The 21,306-nt window shown below is 36.3% G+C and overlaps 1 protein-coding gene across 16 annotated transcripts in view; it reads left to right on the forward strand.

Annotated features, from left to right (window-relative positions):
* LOC112669357 (phosphatidylinositol 3,4,5-trisphosphate 3-phosphatase TPTE2-like) overlaps positions 1-21,306 on the forward strand; it is a 176,411-nt gene that overhangs the window by 104,718 nt on the left and 50,387 nt on the right. For 14 of the 16 annotated variants that reach the window (XM_025462377.3, XM_025462378.3, XM_049100918.1 and 11 more), the window contains 3 exons: positions 17,590-17,650; positions 18,693-18,774; positions 18,878-18,966. In XM_025462377.3, coding sequence (XP_025318162.1) covers positions 17,590-17,650; positions 18,693-18,774; positions 18,878-18,966 — 232 coding nt within the window. Of the gene's footprint in view, positions 1-17,589; positions 17,651-18,692; positions 18,775-18,877; positions 18,967-21,306 lie in introns of those variants that run through there. The other 2 variants (XM_025462386.3, XM_025462387.3) reach the window with 2 other exon arrangements.

Below are 21,306 nucleotides of genomic sequence, written 5' to 3' on the forward strand. Positions count from 1 at the left end.
CAGGCAACACATAGATCAGTCTTGTGTTTTTTATCCATTCTGCCACCCTATGCCTTTGATTGGAGAATTTAGAGTACTTAAAAAAAGAAAGAAAGAAATTTAGAGCACTTAACATGTAAGTAATTATTTTCTTTATTTTTTTTTAAATTTTATTACTTATTCATGAGAGATACAGAGAGAGAGAGAGAGAGAGAGAGACGCAGAGACACAGGCAGAGAGAGAATCAGGGCTCCATGCAGGGAGCCCGATGTGGGACTCCATCTGGGGTCCTCTGGGACCACGCCCGGGCTGAAGGCAGGTGCTAAACTGCTGAGCCACCCAGGCTGCCCAGTAATCACTTTCAGTATGTACTTATTGACTTTTTGATTGTTTTCAGGTTTGTTTGTGGTTTTTCTCTGTTATTTCTTCTTCTCTTGTTCTCTTTCCTTCTGATTATAACTGTATGTAGTGTTATGCTTGACTTTCTATTTTTGTGTATCTATTGTCAGTTTGGGTTTGTGTTTACTATGAGGTTTATATATAACATTCTAAGTATATATCAGTCTATATTAAATTGATGGTCATTTAAATTCAAGCACATTCTTATTTTTTTTATTGACAATTTTTTCATTTGTTTTTAAATTAGTTTTAACATATAGTATAACACCCAATGCTTATCCATCAAGCGCCCCTGTCAGTGCCCGTCACCCAGTTACCCCAACCCTCCCACCCACCTCCCCTTCTGCAACCCTTTGTTCATTTCCCAGAATTAGGAGTCTGTCTGGTTTGTCTCCCTCTCTGATTTTACCCTATTGATTCCCCTCCTTTTCCTTATAATCCCTATCACTATTTCTTATATTCCCCATATGAGTGAAGCCATATAATAATTATCCTTCTCAACTGACTTACTTCACTGAGCATAATACCCTCCAGATCCATCCACGTCAAAGCAAATGATGAGTATTTGCCGTTTCTAATGGCTGATAATAGTCCATTTTATATATATACCATCTCTTTATCCATTCATCTCCAATGACACCAAGGCTCCTTCCACAGTTTGGCTATTGTGGACATTGCTGCTATAGACACATGGACATTGCTATGAACATTGTGCAGGTGTCCTGGCATTTCTCACATCTATCTTTGGGATAAATACTCAGTAGTGTAATTGCTGCCTCTTTTACATCTTTGAGGAACCTCCACACAGTTTTCCAGAGTGGCTGTACCAGTTCACATTCCCACCAACAGTGCAAGGAGCGTTCCCCTTTCTCTCCACATCCTCTTCAATTTTGTTGTTTCCGGTCTTGTTAATTTTCCCCATTCTCACTGTTGTGAGGTGGTATCTCATTGTGGTTTTCATTTGTATTTCCCTGATGGCAAGTGATGCGGAGCATTTTCTCATGTTTGCTGGCCATGTGTATATCTTCTTGTGAAAATTTCTGTTCGATGTCTTCTGTCCATTTCTTGACTGGATTTTTGGTTTCTTTGCTGTTGAGTTTAATAGTTCAAACTCTAAGATCTAACTATAGATCTTGGGTACCAGTCCTTCATATGATATGTCATTTGCAAATATCTTCTCTCATTCTGTAGGGCTGTCTTTTAATTTTGTTGACTGTATCCTTTGCTGTGCAAAGCTTTTTATCTTCATTAAGTCTCAATAGTTCATTTTTGCTTTTGATTCTTTGCCCTCATAGATGTATCTTGCAAGAAGTTGCTGTGGCCAAGTTCAAAAAGGGTGTTACCTGTGTTCCCCTCTAGGATTTTGATGGATTCTTGTCTCACATTTAGATCTTTCAACAGTTTTGAGTTTATCTTTGTGTCTGGTGTGAAATGGTCTAGTTTCACTCTTCTGCATGTGGCTGTCCAATTTTCCCAGCACCATTTATTGAAAGACTGTCCTTTTCCCAGTGGATAGTCTTTTCTGCTTTGTGAATATTAGTTGACCATAGAGTTGAGGGCCCACTTCTGGGTTCTCTATTCTGTTCCATTGAGCTTGTGTCTGGTTTTGTGCCAGTACCACACTGTCTTGATGACCACAGCTTTGTAATACAGCTTGAAATCTGGTCTTGTAAAAAAAAAAAAAAAAAAAAACGAAATCTGGTCTTGTGATGCCTCCAGCTCGTTTTCTTGTTGAATATTCCCTGGCTATCCAGGTCTTCTCTGTTCCACACAAATCTTAAGATTTTTGTTCCAACTCTGTGAGCAAAGTCCATGGTATTTTGATGGGGATTGCATTGAGCAGGTAAATTGCCCTGTTAGCATAGACATTTACAAGTATTTATTCTTCCAATCATGAGCATGGAATATTTTTCCATCTCTTTGTGTCTTCCTCAATTTCTTTCAGAAATGTTCTGTAGTGTTTGGGTATAGATCCTTTACCGCTTTGGTTAGGTTTATTCCTAGGTTTATCTTATGGTTTGGGGTGCAATTGTAAATGGGATTGACTCCTTAATTTCTCTTTCTTCATTGTTGGCGTTATAGAAATGCCACTGACTTCTGGAAATTGATTTTGTATCCTGCCACACTGCTGAATTCCTGTATGAGTTCTACCAATCTTGGGGTGGAATCTTTTGGGTTTCCTATGTCAGTATCATGTCATCTGTGAAGAGGGAGAGTTTGACTTCTTTGCCAATTTGAATGCCTTTTATTTCTTCTCATTGTCTGATTGCTGAGGCTAGGACTTCTGTACTATGTTGAATAGCAGTGGTTTTGTGCCAGTACCACACTGTCTTGATGACCACAGCTTTGTAGTACAACCTGAAATCTGGCAATGTGATGCCCAGATATGGTTTTCTTTTTAAAATTCCCCTGGCTATTCGGGGTCTTTTCTAATTCCACACAAATCTTAAGATTATTTGTTCCAACTCTCTGAAGAAAGTCCATGGTATTTTGATAGGGATTGCATTAAATGTATGTACCCTGGGAACATTGACTTTTCACAATATTAATTCTGAATCCATGAGCATGGAATATTTTTCCATCTCTTTGTGTCTTCCTCAATTTCTTTCAGAAGTGTTCTATAGTTTTAGAGTATAGAATCATAGATCAGTGGAACAGAATAGAGAATCCAGAAGTGGACCCTGAACTTTATGGGCAACTAATATTCGATAAAGGAGGAAGACTATCCATGGAAGAAAGACAGTCTCTTTCAATAAATGGTGCTGGGAAAATTGGACATCCACATGCAGAAGAATGAAACTAGACCACTCCCTTTCACCATACACAAAGATAAACTCAAAATGGATGAAAGATCTAAATGTGAGACAAGATTCCATCAAAATCCTAGAGAAGAACACAGGCAACACCCTTTTGAACTCGGCCATAGTAACTTCTTGCAAGATACATCCACAAAGGCAAAAGAAACAAAAGCAAAAATGAACTATTGGGACTTCATCAAGATAAGAAGCTTTTGCACAGCAAAGGATACAGTCAACAAAACTCAAAGACAACCTACAGAATGGGAGAAGATATTTGCAAATGACATATCAGATAAAGGGCTAGTTTCCAAGATCTATAAAGAACTTATTAAACTCAATACCAAAGAAACAAACAATCCAATCATGAAATGGGCAAAAGACATGAACAGAAATCTCACAGAGGAAGACATAGACATGGCCAACATGCACATGAGAAAATGCTCTGCATCACTTGCCATCAGGGAATACAAATCAAACTACAATGAGATACCACCTCACACCAGTGAGAATGGGGAAAATTAACAAGGCAGGAAACAACAAATGTTGGAGAGGATGCGGAGAAAAGGGAACCCTCCTACACTGTTGGTGGGAATGTGAACTGGTGCAGCCACTCTGGAAAACTGTGTGGAGGTTCCTCAAACAGTTAAAAAATATACCTGCCCTACGACCCAGCAATTGCACTGTTGGGGATTTACCCCAAAGATACAAATGCAATGAAACGCCGGGACACCTGCACCCCGATGTTTCTAGCAGCAATGGCCACGATAGCCAAACTGTGGAAGGAGCCTCGGTGTCCAACGAAAGATGAATGGATAAAGAAGATGTGGTTTATGTATACAATGGAATATTACTCAGCTATTAGAAAATGACAAATACCCACCATTTGCTTCAACATGGATGGAACTGGAGGGTATTATGCTGAGTGAAGTAAGTCAGTCGGAGAAGGACAAACATTATATGTTCTCATTCATTTGGGGAATATAAATAATAGTGAAAGGGAAACAAGGGAAGGGAGAAGAAATGTGTGGGAAATATCAGAAAGGGAGACAGAACGTAAAGACTGCTAACTCTGGGAAACGAACTAGGGGTGGTAGAAGGGGAGGAGGGCGGGGGGTGGGAGTGAATGGGTGACGGGCACTGGGTGTTATTCTGTATGTTAGTAAATTGAACACCAATAAAAAAAAAAAAAAAAAAAAAAAAAAAAAAAAAAAAAAAAGAAATAGGTAAAGAAGATTAAGAGTACACTTATGTTGATGAGCACTATTCCATATTAATATGGAACTGCTGAATCACTATTTTGTACACCTTAAACTAATATAACACTTCATTAAATACACCAGAATTTAAAAAATAAAACATTGGAATGAATAAATGGTCACAAAAGATTAATTCATGCATTCATTTTAATAAGTTGTGTGTTCCTTGGGCTTTTTATGTATATAATCATGTAAAATTACTACTTTTTTAATTTTGAAAGCTTTTTATTTTTTTCTTTCTTTATTGAATTGTCTAGGACCTCCACTGTCATGTTGAATAATAGTAAGAACAGACACTCTTTGCTTGTTCTGAAACTTAGATTGAAAGAATTAGAAATCCCACTATTAGAATAGTGTTTTCTAGAGGCCTTTTATACCTGCTCTTTACCAAATTAAGAAAGTTTTATTTTTTAAGATCTTATTTATTCATGAGAGACACACAGAGAGAGGCAGAAACATAGGTGGAGGGAGATGCAGGTTCCCTGTGGGGAGCCTGATGTGGAACTTGATCCCAGGACCTGGGATCATGTCCTTTTTAAAAAAAAAAAAAGTTTTATTTTTTATTGGTGTTCAATTTGTCAACATACAGAATAACACCAGTGCTCCCTGGGTGTTAACCTCCCCTTCCACTACCCCTAGTTCGTTTCCCAGAGTTAGGAGTCTTTCATGTTCTGTCTCCCTTTCTGCTGGGATCATATCCTGAGCCGAAGGCAGATGCTCAACCACAGAGCCACCCAGGAATCCCTATTTTTTATTTTTAAAAGATTTTATTTATCTAGTCATGAGAGACTCGCAGAGAGAGGCAGAGACATAGGCAGAGGGAGCAGCAGGCTCCCCGCAGGGAGCCTGATGCCAGACCCTGGGATCATGACCTGAGCCAAAGGCAGATGGTCAACCACTGAGCCACCCAGGCATCCAAGAAACTTTTATTTATTTCTAGTTTACTAGGAGTTGAATCATGAATGAGTGAATTTATCAATACTTTTTCTACATGTATGGAGATAATCAAAGGTTTTTCTGTTATTTTCAAATGTAAAGCCAACCTTTTTTTATTCCTGAAATAAACCCCTCTGGTCTTAATGTGTTATTTATTATACTACAACTGTCTATCTGCTAATATTTTATTTACAACTCTTTGTATATGTTGATGAGAGATCTTGACCTTCATTGTTCCTTTTTTTAAATTGAGGTGTAGTTGACACACACAGTGTTACATTAGTTCTAGGTATACAACATAGTGATTTGACAAGTCTATCTGTTACACTATGCCCATCACAAGTGTAGTTAGTGATAGAAGTGTCACCATAAAACACCAGTACGATACCATTGACTATATTACGTTGCTATACCTTTTATCCTTGTGACTAACTCATTCCATAAACGGAAGCCTGTATCTCCTATTCCCCTTCATGTATTTTGTCTATCCTTGAGTCCTTCTCTCCTTTGGCAAACATCAGTTTGTTCAGTGGATCTGGCTCTGCTTTTTGTTCATTTCATTTTTAGATTCAAAATATGGTATTTGCCTTTCTCAGTCTGGTTTACTTCACTAAGCATAATACCCTCTATGTTCATCCATGTTGTTGCAAATAGCAAGGCTCAATGATATCCTTTGTATATATATGCCACCTCTTCTTTAGCCATTTATCTGTTGATAGACACTTGGGTTGTATCCATATCTTGGCTATTACAAATAATGCTGCAATAAACAGAGATACAGATACCTTTTGGAATGTGTGTTTTTGTTTTCTTTGGGTAACACAGTAGTGAAATTACTGGATCATACGGTAATTCTATTTTTAGTTTTTTAAAGAACTTCTGTACCTTTTTCCACAATGGCCGCACCAATTTGCATTCCCACCACCAGTGTACATCTCCACATCCTCACTAACACTTAATTCTTGTCTTTGATTTTAGCCATTCTGACAGGTATAAAGTGATAGCTTGTGGTTTTGATTTGCATTTCCCTAATGATTAGTGATATTTAGCATTTTTTATGTGTCTGTTGGCTATCTCTATGTCTTCTTTGAAAAAAATGTCTATTCAGATTTTCTCCCTATTTTTAATTGAATCATTTATTTTTTGGGTGTTGCTTTGTATAATTCCTTTATATATTTTGGATATTAACTCCTTATCAGACATATTATTTGCACGTATCTTCTTCCATTCACAGGGTGGCTTTTTGGTTTTGTCACTGGTTTTCTTCACCATGCAAAAACTTCTTATTTTGGAACAGTCCAATTCATTTATATTTACTTTTGTTTCCTTGCCTAAGGACACATATGTAGAAAGATATTACTATGGCTGATGTCAAACAGCTTATTGCCTATGTTTTCTTCAAGAAGTTTTATGGCTTCAGGTCTCGTATTTAGGTCTTTAATTCAATGTGTTTATTTTTGTGTATGGTGTAAGAAACTGGTCATTTCATTCTTTTGCATGTAGCTGTCTAGTTTTCCCAGCACCACTTATTGAAGGGAATGTCTATTCCCCAGTGTGTAGTCTTGCCTCCTTTGTCCTAGATTAGTTGTGCCTGTTGAATGTGGGTTTATTTCTGGGCTCTCTAATCTGTTCTATGTGTCTATTTTTGTGCCAGTACTACACTATTTTGACTACAATCGCTTTGTAGTATATCTTATAATCCGGTTTGTCTTCAATTTCTTTCATCAGCACTTTATAGTTTTCAGAATACAGATCTTTTACCGCCTTTGTTGCAATTTGGTGCAATTACAAATAAAATTATTTTCTCTTTCTGCTACTTGATTATTAGTGTACAAAAATCAATTTGTCTATATTATATATCCTGAAACTTCACTGAATTCGTTTATTCTAATAGCTTTTCAACTGGGGCCGTGGGGTTTTCTCTGAATAATATCATGTAATCTGCAGATAGTCATAGTAAGTTTTTCTCTATCAACTTTGAGGCCAATTTTTTTTCTTGTCTGATTATGGTGGTTAGAGCTTCCAGGAATATGTTGAATAAAAGTGGTGACAGTAGACATGATTGTCTTGTTTTTGATCTTAGAGGAAAAGTTCTCCAGTTTTCACTATTGAGTATGATGTTACCTGTGAGTTTATCATATATGACATTTATTATGTTAGGGTATGTTCCTTCTAAACCCATTTTTTAAACTGAGATGATCATGTGGTTTTTATACTTTGTTTTGTTGACTTGGGGTGATTGATTTCCAAATACTGAACCATTCTTGCAACCCTGGGATAAATCCCACTTGATTGTAGTGAATCTTCCTTTTAATATATTGTTGAATGTAGTTTGCTGATATTTTGTTGAGAATTTTTGCTTCTGTGTTCTTCAGTGATATTGTTTGTAGTTTTGTTCTTTTGAAGTATGTTTGTTGGTTTTGGTATCAGGGTAATAAATGCTGGCCTCATAGACTGTACTTTGAAGCTATACTTCTTTTGTTATTTTTTAGAATAGATAGATAATAACAGATAATAGGTACTAACTCTTCTTTTTTTTAAAATTTTTTTTATTGAAGTTCAATTTGCCAACATATAGCGTAACATCTAGTGCTCATCCCACCAGTGCCCCGCCCCGTGCCCATCACCCAGTCCCCCCAATCCCCTGCCCACCTCCCCTTTCACCACCCCTTGTTCGTTTCCCAGAGTTAGGTGTCTCTCATGTTTTGTCACCCTCACTGATATATTCACTCATTTTCTCTCCTTTCCCCTTTATTCCCTTTCACTATTTTTTTATATTCCCCAAATGACTGAGACCATGTAATGTTTGTTTTTCTCTGATTGACTTATTTCACTCAGCATAATACCCTAAAGTTCCATCCACGTCGACGCAAATGGTGGGTATTTGTCGTTTCTAATGGCTGAGTAATATATTCCATTGTATACATATTTGGTAAATTCACCTTTGAATTTGTCTGGTCCTGGAATTGGTTTGTTGGGAGTTTTTGTTGTTGTTGTTGTTGTTGTTGTTGTTAACAATTCAATTCTGTTAGCAATAATTTGGTTTTCAAATTTGTATTTCTTCCTGATTCAGTTTAGGGAAATTGTGCCCTTCTAGGAGTTCATCTATTTTTCCTAGGTTATCCGATTTGTTGCCATATAATTTTTTGTATTACTGTTATAATCCTTTGTATCTCTAAGGTGTTCTTTGTTACCTCTCTTGTTTCTGGTTTTGTTTGCTTTTTTTCTTTTTTTTTTTAAAGAGATTTTATTTATTTATTCATGAGAGAGACACACAGAGAGAGGCAGAGACTCAGGCAGAGGGAGAAGCAGGCTCCCTGAAGGGAGCCTGATGTGGGAATCGATTCCAGGACCCCAGGATCACACCCTGGGCTGAAGGCAGGTGCTCAACCGCTGAGCCACCCTGACGCCCCTGTTTGTTTTTTTTTCTTGATTGGTCTGCTAGAGATTGATTCTTTAAAAATCTTTTGAAAGAATCAACTCTGTCTCATTGTCTTTTCTGTTCTTTAAGACTCTCTCATTCATTTCTGCTCTGATTTTTATTAAATCTTTTCATCTACTAATTTTGGGCTTCATTGTCTTTTTGTAGTTTTTATAGGTATAACTATAAAATTTAGACTGTTTGAGGTTTTTCTTATTTCTTCAGGTTGGCTGGTATCTCTATAAATATCCCTCTGAGAACTCTTTTCTCTGGGTCTCAAAGACTTCAGACCATTGTGTTCATTTTCTATTTGTCTCCATATATTTTTTTTATTTTCTCTTCATTTTCCTTGTTAACTCATCTGTTGTTTAGCAGCATGTTGGTAAGCCTCCACATGTTTAGTTTTCCAATTTTTTCCCTGTGATTGATTTCTGTTTCATTCCATTGTGACTGGAAAATATACATGATATAATTCAATCTTTTTAAATTTATTGAGATTTGTTTTGGCCTAACATTTGACCTATCTTGGAAAATTTCTGTGTGTATATAAAAGGAATGTGTATTCTGTTTTTTTTGCATGGCATGTTCTATATTTATTTTATCTATATTATATTTAATAAGGAAAGACACTTTCCTTATTGTTATTCTTCCTATATAATCTATCTATTAATGTAAGTGCTGTGTTAATATCTCCTACTATTGTTGTTTTACTCTTTCTTCCTTTATGTCTATTAATATTTGCCTTGAGTATTTAGGTGCTCCATTGTTGGGTGCATAGATATTACAACTGTTGTCTTGTTCAATTGGTTCCATTATCCTTATACAATGGCCTTCTTTTTCTCTTGTTAGTCTTTAAGGTCTACTTTGTGTGGTATAAATAATGTTACATAGAGGTTTTTTTCACTTCCTTTTGCATAAAATATCTTTTACATCTTTTCACTTTCAATCTGAGTGTGTCCTTATATCTGAAATGAGTGTCTTCCAGGCAACACATAGATCAGTCTTGTGTTTTTATCCATTCTGCCACCCTATGCCTTTTGATTGGAGAATTTAGAGTACTTAAAAAAAAGAAAGAAAGAATTTAGAGCACTTAACATGTAAGTAATTATTTTCTTTATTTTTTTTTAAATTTTATTTACTTATTCATGAGAGATACAGAGAGAGAGAGAGAGAGAGAGAGACGCAGAGACACAGGCAGAGAGAGAATCAGGCTCCATGCAGGGAGCCCGATGTGGGACTCCATCTGGGGTCTCTGGGACCACGCCCCGGGCTGAAGGCAGGTGCTAAACTGCTGAGCCACCCAGGCTGCCCAGTAATCACTTTCAGTATGTACTTATTGACTTTTTGATTGTTTTCAGGTTTGTTTGTGGTTTTTCTCTGTTATTTCTTCTTCTCTTGTTCTCTTTCCTTCTGATTATAACTGTATGTAGTGTTATGCTTGACTTTCTATTTTTGTGTATCTATTGTCAGTTTTGGGTTTGTGTTTACTATGAGGTTTATATATAACATTCTAAGTATATATCAGTCTATATTAAATTGATGGTCATTTAAATTCAAGCACATTCTATTTTTTTTATTGACAATTTTTTCATTTGTTTTTAAATTAGATTTACCAACATATAGTATAACACCCAATGCTTATCCCATCAAGCGCCCCTGTCAGTGCCCGTCACCCAGTTACCCCAACCCTCCCACCCACCTCCCCTTCTGCAACCCTTTGTTCATTTCCCAGAATTAGGAGTCTGTCATGGTTTGTCTCCCTCTCTGATTTTACCCTATTGATTCCCCTCCTTTTCCTTATAATCCCTATCACTATTTCTTATATTCCCCATATGAGTGAAGCCATATAATAATTATCCTTCTCAACTGACTTACTTCACTGAGCATAATACCCTCCAGATCCATCCACGTCAAAGCAAATGATGAGTATTTGCCGTTTCTAATGGCTGAGTAATAGTCCATTGTATATATATACCACATCTTCTTTATCCATTCATCTGTCAATGGACACCAAGGCTCCTTCCACAGTTTGGCTATTGTGGACATTGCTGCTATGAACATTGTGGACATTGCTGCTATGAACATTGTGCAGGTGTCCTGGCATTTCTCTGCATCTATCTTTGGGATAAATACTCAGTAGTGTAATTGCTGCCTCTTTTTACATCTTTGAGGAACCTCCACACAGTTTTCCAGAGTGGCTGTACCAGTTCACATTCCCACCAACAGTGCAAGAGCGTTCCCCTTTCTCCACATCCTCTTCAATTTTGTTGTTTCCGGTCTTGTTAATTTTCCCCATTCTCACTGGTGTGAGGTGGTATCTCATTGTGGTTTTCATTTGTATTTCCCTGATGGCAAGTGATGCGGAGCATTTTCTCATGTTTGCTGGCCATGTGTATATCTTCTTTAGTAAAATTTCTGTTCGTGTCTTCTGTCCATTTCTTGACTGGATTTTTGGTTTCTTTGCTGTTGAGTTTGATAAGTTCAAACTCTAAGATCTAAGCTATAGATCTTGGGTACCAGTCCTTCATATGATATGTCATTTGCAAATATCTTCTCTCATTCTGTAGGCTGTCTTTTAATTTTGTTGACTGTATCCTTTGCTGTGCAGAAGCTTTTTATCTTCATTAAGTCTCAATAGTTCATTTTTGCTTTTGATTCCTTTGCCCTCATAGATGTATCTTGCAAGAAGTTGCTGTGGCCAAGTTCAAAAAGGGTGTTACCTGTGTTCCCCTCTAGGATTTTGATGGATTCTTGTCTCACATTTAGATCTTTCAACAGTTTTGAGTTTATCTTTGTGTCTGGTGTAAGAGAATGGTCTAGTTTCACTCTTCTGCATGTGGCTGTCCAATTTTCCCAGCACCATTTATTGAAAAGACTGTCCTTTTCCCAGTGGATAGTCTTTTCTGCTTTGTTGAATATTAGTTGACCATAGAGTTGAGGGCCCACTTCTGGGTTCTCTATTCTGTTCCATTGAGCTATGTGTCTGGTTTTGTGCCAGTACCACACTGTCTTGATGACCACAGCTTTGTAATACAGCTTGAAATCTGGTCTTGTAAAAAAAAAAAAAAAAAAAAAAAAAAAAAAAAAAACGAAATCTGGTCTTGTGATGCCTCCAGCTCTGGTTTTCTTGTTGAATATTCCCCTGGCTATCCAGGGTCTTCTCTGGTTCCACACAAATCTTAAGATTATTTGTTCCAACTCTGTGAGCAAAGTCCATGGTATTTTGATGGGGATTGCATTGAACGAGTAAATTGCCCTGGTTAGCATAGACATTTGACAGTATTTATTCTTCCAATCATGAGCATGGAATATTTTTCCATCTCTTTGTGTCTTCCTCAATTTCTTTCAGAAATGTTCTGTAGTGTTTTAGGGTATAGATCCTTTACCGCTTTGGTTAGGTTTATTCCTAGGTTTATCTTATGGTTTGGGGTGCAATTGTAAATGGGATTGACTCCTTAATTTCTCTTTCTTCATTGTTGGCGTATAGAAATGCCACTGACTTCTGGAAATTGATTTTGTATCCTGCCACACTGCTGAATTCCTGTATGAGTTCTAGCAATCTTGGGGTGGAATCTTTTGGGTTTCCTATGTACAGTATCATGTCATCTGTGAAGAGGGAGAGTTTGACTTCTTTGCCAATTTGAATGCCTTTTATTTCTTCTCATTGTCTGATTGCTGAGGCTAGGACTTCTAGTACTATGTTGAATAGCAGTGGTTTTTGTGCCAGTACCACACTGTCTTGATGACCACAGCTTTGTAGTACAACCTGAAATCTGGCAATGTGATGCCACCAGATATGGTTTTCTTTTTTAAAATTCCCCTGGCTATTCGGGGTCTTTTCTAATTCCACACAAATCTTAAGATTATTTGTTCCAACTCTCTGAAGAAAGTCCATGGTATTTTGATAGGGATTGCATTAAATGTGTAAATTGCCCTGGGAACATTGACATTTTCACAATATTAATTCTGCCAATCCATGAGCATGGAATATTTTTCCATCTCTTTGTGTCTTCCTCAATTTCTTTCAGAAGTGTTCTATAGTTTTTAGAGTATAGATCATAGATCAATGGAACAGAATAGAGAATCCAGAAGTGGACCCTCAACTTTTTCGTCAACTAATATTCGATAAAGGAGGAATGATCATCCACTGGAAGAAAGACAGCCTCTTCAATAAATGGTGCTGGGAAAATTGGACATCCACATGCAGAAGAATGAAACTAGACCACTCTCTTTCACCATACACAAAGATAAACTCAAAATGGATGAAAGATCTAAATGTGAGACAAGATTCTATCACAATCCTAGAGGAGAACACAGGCAACATCCTTTTTGAACTTGGTCACAGTAACTTCTTGCAAGATACATCCACGAAGGCAAAAGAAACAAAAGCAAAAATGAACTATTGGGACTTCATCCAGATAAGAAGCTTTTTCACAGCAAAGGATACAGTCAACAAAACTAAAAAACAACCTACAGAATGGGAGAAGATATTTGCAAAAGACGTATCAGATAAAGGGCTAGTTTCCAAGATCTATAAAGAACTTCTTAAACTCAACACCAAAGAAACACACAATCCAATCATGAAATGGGCAAAAGACATGAACAGAAATCTCAGAGGAAGACATAGACATGGCCAACATGCACATGAGAAAATGCTCCGCATCACTTGCCATCAGGGAAATACAAATCAAAACCACAAGGAGATACCACCTCACACCAGTGAGAATGGGGAAAATTAACAAGGCAGGAAACCACAAATGTTGGAGAGGATGTGGAGAAAGGGGGACCCTCTTGCACTCTTGGTGGGAATGTGAACTGGTGCAGCCACTCTGGAAAACTATGTGCAGGTTCCTCAAAGAGTCAAAAATAGACCTGCCCTACGACCCAGCAATTGCACTGTTGGGGATTTATCCCAAAGATACAGATGCAATGAAACGCCGGGACACCTGCACCCCAATGTTCATAGCAGCAATGTCCACAGTAGCCAAACTGTGGAAGGACCTCGGTGTCCATCGAAAGATGAATGGATAAAGAAGATGTGGTCTATGTGTACAATGGAATATTCCTCAGCCATTAGAAATGACAAATACCCACCATTTGCTTCAATGTGGATGGAACTGGAGGGTATTATGCTGAGTGAAATGAGTCAATTGGAGAAGGACAAACATTAAATGTTCTCATTCATTTGGGGAATATAAATAATAGTGAAAGGGAATAGAAGGGAAGGGAGAAAAAATGGGCAGGAAATATCAGAAAGAGAGACAGAACATAAAGACTCCTAACTCTGAGAAATGAACTAGGGGTGGTGGAAGGGGAGGAGGGCGGGGGGTGGGGTGACTGGGTGACGGGCACTGAGGGGGGGTACTTGACGGGATGAGCACTGGGTGTTACTCTGTATGTTGGCTAATTGAACACCAATAAAAAATAAATTTATTATTTAAAAAAAATGAATAGCAGTGGTGAGAGTGGACATCCCTGTCATGTTCCTGATCTTAGGGGAAAGGTCTCAGTGTTTCCTGATTGAAAATGATATTTGCTGTGGGCTTTTCACAAATCTTAAAAGATATTGAGGAATGACCTTACCTGGGGTAACTCTTATCTGCTCCACATGTTTTCATCCTCCATTAGGCTAGTCGGATGAATTCTTATAATGGCAAAAGGCAAAAGCTAGAGTAGACTCTTACAAGGGCTTTTGCAATCGCCTGCTCTATGTCATTCCATTGACCAAATACACTTATGTGATAGAGCCCAATATTGAAGTACAAGAGCACTACAAGGTAGATGCAGGGAGGATAAAGTATTTGGATCATTAAGGAAATCATTTTTTTTATTCTAAGGCAAGGAAACTTTTCTATACATGCAAAAAATTATGAACAATAACTAGTATATATTCATAGTCTTGAGACTTGGGCAGTCAAATAAAATCGGTTTGTAAATGTTCAAAAGGTCTTAAAGAGAAGAGTGTGAACCATATCTTATCTAGTTTATGCTATTTATAGGTAAGACATGATTCTACTCCCCTGACCAATTTTGGGAAATCTTCCAAACCTCTATTTAATGTGGAAATGACTTTATCCATTCCATAATGGGAAGAGTTATGGAGTAATTTGACCAGGGTCCATTGGATGGATTATGGCACTTCAGGATAGCCACCCTCAAATTGCCAGAATCCATCTCTAGAAATAAAGTATCCTTTGCCAAAATTGCTTTTCAGTAGGTTGAGCTGAGAACTGTGAGTTAATTACAACTTGTCTAAATTGATTCATTTTCCTTTTGTAGATTGGTGTGATAAATATAAATTTAGCAACACTATTGGCTGGGGTGTTAAAAAGCCACAAACTTCATTTAGCATATAAATCAAAGCAAAAACATTACTCTTGACTTCTTGGGTGTTCTCTAGACCATTGAGGTAGAGTTTTTTCCAGTTCTTAACACTTATCTCCTTGGGATTTTGAAAAAGTTCTTATAAGCCATGATATTTTTACCATTTTTAATTAGCATATGTGAAGAAGAGGTAATAAATTATCAGTTTTTATAAAATTCATGAATTATAAACTACCTCAAAAATCATTTCTACTATCCATATGAATATTTACTTTCATCTTTTGTCTGAATGCAGGCTCATGTCTGAGCTATTTGTTCAGCTACCTGGGCAGACTGAGAATTAGGCAGTGGAGCTGTGTTGGTGCTTACATGTTCAATTAATAACAACATATCCTACACAGAGTATGCCTTTGTTATATTTTAAATGAAAGCCATCTACAAACTAAATTAAATCCAGTTAGACTAAAGGATACAAGATTCAGATATGGAAACAATTAATTCCTGAGAGAATGCTAAGTGGTCATGTGGTTCCCCTTCACTCTTAAGAGGGAGTAAATTTGCAGGATTAGATTTTTAATAACAATGAATAGTAATATGCAGAGCAAACAGTAGGATTTCACACATGGTAAATTTGCTAATATAAATGTCAAATGTTGCCTAGAAGTAGCAAGAGTTGTACATATGTGGGAATGAAGAAGCAAGCACTATGGTGGAAGTGTCAAGTTTGGCCAGTGCCACCACCACATGCAAGCAATGAGGATGTATCTTCATCTCCAAATCAACGAATGTGCTGATAGACAATCACATCGAGTGTAAACTATTCTGTTAATATTGTGTGAACACACAGAGACTGTTATGAGTTACTAGTTTATACTAGCATAACTAGTTTATAGATAATACTAGACATAGTCCTCTTCACTCAATTTTACTGAAAATTATTCTCCTCTGTTATGTGTTTGTTATATGTACCATTTTTTTAACAGAAATTTCAAATTTTTATAAAGTTGAACCTAAATCTGTTGATCTTCCATTGATTCAACACTTTGTTTTTCCTTATCAAAAGAATTGATTAATGTTCACTTCTTAGAGATATTTGTGGGTTTTTTTAGATCTTATTCCTCAGTCTATCTGCATTTTATTTAGTGTGAAGGATCTCATGAATTTTGATGTGTATAAGTCTATTTATTTCCCCATTCCAACATTATGCAGACTCACAGTTCACCTTTTTGACTATTTCCTCCTGATAATTTAACCAATTGATCATTTTGATATCTTTTCTTTTTCTTAATATGAACCTAGTAAACATGATTCAGGGTTCTATACTCATCAATTTTTTAGCTTTTTTAGTCATTTTGTTGTTGTACAGAGAGAGACACATGCACATGTGTGTATGTTTCAGATGGATAAATTTGTTGAAAATATTGTATTGGTTATGGTGATAGTAACTGTTTTTTAAATCACTATTTCTTATTTGAAAAGTTATGCATATATGCATATATTTGTGTGTATATATATACATATATGCACATACACAAACATATGTATTCACTTTAGAAAATATGCAGGAGATCCAAAAAAATCTCCATATTGCTACCACTTAACTAAAATTTAATATATTTATCTTTTTCTATCATGCATATATACACACACAATCATATTATGATATGAATCATAATAGTTCAGTTTTGAATCTTTTATTCATTTAAATGGTGCATAGGAAGATTGTAATATCCAGATCATTATCTTAAAAATCTATCTATTGCAGTGCCTGAGTGACTCAGTTGGTTGAGCCTGTGACTCTTGGTTTTAGCTCAGGTAATAATCTCAGGGTCGTGGGATAGAGCCCTGTATCAGGCTCTGCACTCAGCAGGAAGTCTGCTGGAGATTCTTTCTCCCTCTTCCTCTGCCCTTCCCCCTGCTCATGTGTGCTCTCTCATTTTCTAAATACATCTTTTCTTTAAAAAATATAAATAAGAATACCTATCCAGAAAACATATCTAGATAAGAAACATATATTACTGTGAATTCAAAATTTGGAACAAATTTACTTATGGCTAGTTAACTATCTCTAGTAGCTTTAAGCAATGTGTATTTATAGTAGAGGTTAATCAGAGTAGTCAAGTACAACATTTTGCGCTTTTTGAAAACCGTCAGTGGATGAGATAGGATTGGAATGTACATACTCCAGCAGGATTAGAAAATATCTGCATATTACTATTCATTGTTATTAAAAATCTAATCCTCCAAACTTTTGAAGTTTAAGGAGCCAACAGTAATGCTATTGCAAAACCCAAAAATTATAGTGGAATTTTTATAGTGTAGAGATACAGAGGAGCTTATTCCCTAAGTCTTCCCTAGAAGGTGCTAAGTGAAGGACAAGTGAATAAAAGGTAATGACCATTTTGGCTTACTCCTAAAGAATGGCTTAAATTGGTGCCATGTGGATTTATATATGATATGTGTCTATTTGTTCTAGGAAGTTGTGCGGTTCCTAGATACCAAACATCAAGACCACTATCAAGTCTATAATCTATGCAGTATGTACATGCGCAGATACTTTGCTACTATTGATAGAAAACAGATCACTACATATAAGATGTTTCAGTTTTTACATTTCATTTAATCATAAGTATTTGGTGGGTGGTGGGAAGTGAGTTTAAAATCTCCATCTTGCACTGGCTCTATTTTGTAGGAAAAAATAGCTCAATAGCATAAATACCCAGTGGGGGAGGCAGGAGGCTCCAGTGGCAGCAGACCCATTTTGGGCAAAATCTGCTCTAGTGGTCTTAGGTTTAGGAAAATACTTCCGTTTTTCCTGCCACCTTGTGTTTTGAAGACAGACAATTCAACAAATATATTTTCTAATTCACTAGGAGTGAAGTGTAAGGAGAGCATTACTCAAATGAAAAAAATCCAAAGAGTCAATAAACAAGGGAAAATATGCTCCAAGAGCAAAACCTTTTATAAAACAGATTATATCCTGGCTTACTACTTTGTGTGTTTTGACTTTTCCTCTTCCTGTATATTAAATAGACAGTTTCAGGAGGCAAGCAGTCTGGTTGGCCACATTTACTTCTGCTCTGTGGTGTCTATCTATTATATGTATGATAATATGATGTAGCCTGCTGGAAAATTAAAAGTAAGGCCTGTGAAACCCAAATAAATTGGGCTTAGGTTACTCAAGATGGACAAACTACTACTATCTGTGTTTTTCATACTCTTAATATTCTGAAAAATAAAGCAGCAAGAGCCAGTCAGAAAGCTCGCTTTAAAGGTGGATAAGGGAGATCCCTGGGTGGCTCAATGGTTTAGCCCCTTCTTTCAGTCCAGGGTGTGATCCTGGAGTCCTGGGATCGAGTCCCATGTCGGGCTCCCTGCATGGAGCCTGCTTCTCTCTCTGCCTGTGTCTCTGCCTCTCTTTCTCTCTCTCTGTGTCTCTCATGAATAAATAAATAAAATCTTTTAAAAAGATAAAGGCGGATAAGGAATTTATAAGAAAAAAATAGAACTTCTTCATAACTTGATTATTTACTATGTTTATTAGGCATAGATATATGACATAATTATCATTTATTTTAGGTGAAAGAGCTTATGACCCTAAGAACTTCCATTACAGGGTCCGGCGAGTCAAAATTGATGATCACAATGTCCCCACTCTAAGGTAAGTTTTATGCCAAGATGACTGTCAGAAGAAAGCTAAATACACTGGGCTGGATTTTTTTTATGTATTTTAATTCAACTAAAAATTTTACATTTGAAATCAGTGAGATGGTGGCATTCACTAAGGAAGTAGATGAGTGGATGGCTCAAGATGACGAAAACATCGTAGCGATTCATTGTAAGGGAGGCAAAGGTAAAAACGTGTTTTTTTTTTTAAATTTCTCTTTTTCTAAATAAATATTAATACATTAAAGTACAAGAACAAGATACAAACTGATGTTAGTATTAATAGTTGTTAAAATCTTTGGGGTGCACCTAGGTGGCACAGTGGTTAAGTGTCTGACTCTTGGTTTCAGCTCAGGTTACAATCTCAGGGTGATGAGATTGAGTCCCTTGCCAGGTTCTGTGCTTCAGTGCGCGGATTCTGCTTGAGTTTCTTTCTCCCTCTGCCCCACTGCCCCCTACTCTGCTTTGTCTCAAATACATAAATAAATCTTTAAAAAAATTGTTGACATTTTTTTATGTCAGCTTCAAGACTGAAGGAAAGGAAGGAAAGAGGAAGGAGGGGAGGGTGAAAGATAAAGAATAAAGAAAGGAAGAACAAAACTAAGGAAGGTTGAGCATATTTTTTGTTTACTGACTACTTGGGTTTCTTCATTTTTGATTTCCCAAAATATCTATGAAAATAAAAATGTGTAATTTTAGAAACTGTTAGAACACTTTTACCTAAGATTATTCTTAAACTTTGTGAGAACTTTTTGAAGTTTAAGGAGCCAACAGTAATGCTATTGCAAAACCCAAAAATTATAGTGGAATTTTTATAGTGTAGAGATACAAAGGAGCTGATTTTGGTGTGGTAAAATGGAAAAAAAGTGTAAATTCATTCAATTTAAATTGAGTTAGATTTTCTCTCATTCAGCTTTAGGCTTTCAATAATCATCTAAGCATATTTCACTATTTTTGACCAAGAACTGCATTTTTGGTAGGCTAGAAAACAGTTTTTTTATTGCATTCCAGGAAAACACAATACTTTAAAATTGCCTTATTATAATTGAGTAGAATCAAGTTTTAGTCTTACCTGAAAATAAGTTTCAAGCCCATGAATTAGTAGATAGATAGCTTCTATCTTTCACTCTACAGGTTGAAATATTCTGAATAGTCAATTTCCATACCATGCATAAATGAAGACTGTAGAAGTGAAGCCATAAGGAATTGCCAGTTTTTTACTCTTTTAATTATAAACATAGTCATTTCAAGTAGCTCAACCTAAAATACTATAATCCAAGCAATCAACTTCAGTTTTCTTTTAATTAAAGCTAATTCCCTGCTTGAAAGAGAAACTTCATTTCAAATTTCATTTTTAATTTTTTTCTGAGAAGGGACTTCATTTACTCTGTTTTCACATGTGTTTCATTGATTCTCCTGTAGAATTATTTGGCAAGCTGGTATTCAGCCGGTATGCACCAGAGTAGCCTCTTTTTTCAAGTTTTTTTTTTAAATTTCATGTTTTATTAATAGTACAATGGTCTCCCTAGTATAGGTGTAGACTAACTTATTCATTTTGGGGGAGGTTCTCTTTTTTTTTAATTGAAGTTCGATTTGCCAACATATAGTATAACACCCAATGCTGATCCCATCAAGAGCCTTCCTCAGTACCCATCACCCAGTTAACCCTGCCACCCACCTCCCCTTCCTCATACTGGTTTTGCTCATTCTTGATGGTTGGTGCCTGCACATTACCAGTAGTATTATGATAATCAAAATATTTTATTTTTTATTTATAGGACTGCTTTAAATAAACTGGATGCTAATTTTTTTAGTATAGTTGACATACAATGTTAAAATGAAAATACTAATTTGAAAAGATCTATGCACCCCTATGTTTATTCAACATTATTTCCAATAGCCAAGTTATAGAAGAAACTCAAATGTCCATGAGTAGATCAATGGATGAAGGAGATATGCGGTGTGTGTGTATGTGTGTGTGTGTGTCTACACACACAATGGGATATTACTCAGCCATAAAAAATGGATGCTGTTTTTTTCTCTTAGTAGTTTATATTACAAATATTTCCTATGTGCTGCCTTTTAATTTGATTATGATTTGTCATATAGAAAGAAATATTTATAATTTTGAATGGAGTCAAATTTATCAGTCTTTTTGTGTATGTATGTGTGTGTGGCTTGTGCTTTTGATCATGTTTAAGAAATCCAGCCTGCACACTGACGGAGTGAAGGTATTATGCTTTATAAAATGATAACGTTTTATTTTTTACATTTAGTTTTTAAATATAATTGTGATTTGGGGAGGAAGTTTTTTTCATATGGATAGACAAGTCCTAATACCATCTATCACATGCTCATTTATTCCCCTCTGATTTATAATCCCTTCTCAGTCATATGCCACGTTTTGATAGTGTTTGGGACTGTTTCTGAGTTCTTTATGCCACACTACTGAATTTTTTTTTTTAATTTTTAAGTATAGTTGATACACAATGTTACATTGCTTTCAGGGGTATGATATAGTAATTTG

This window comes from Canis lupus, chromosome 25 (assembly GCF_003254725.2).
Source record: "Canis lupus dingo isolate Sandy chromosome 25, ASM325472v2, whole genome shotgun sequence".
Lineage (NCBI taxonomy): Eukaryota > Metazoa > Chordata > Mammalia > Carnivora > Canidae > Canis > Canis lupus.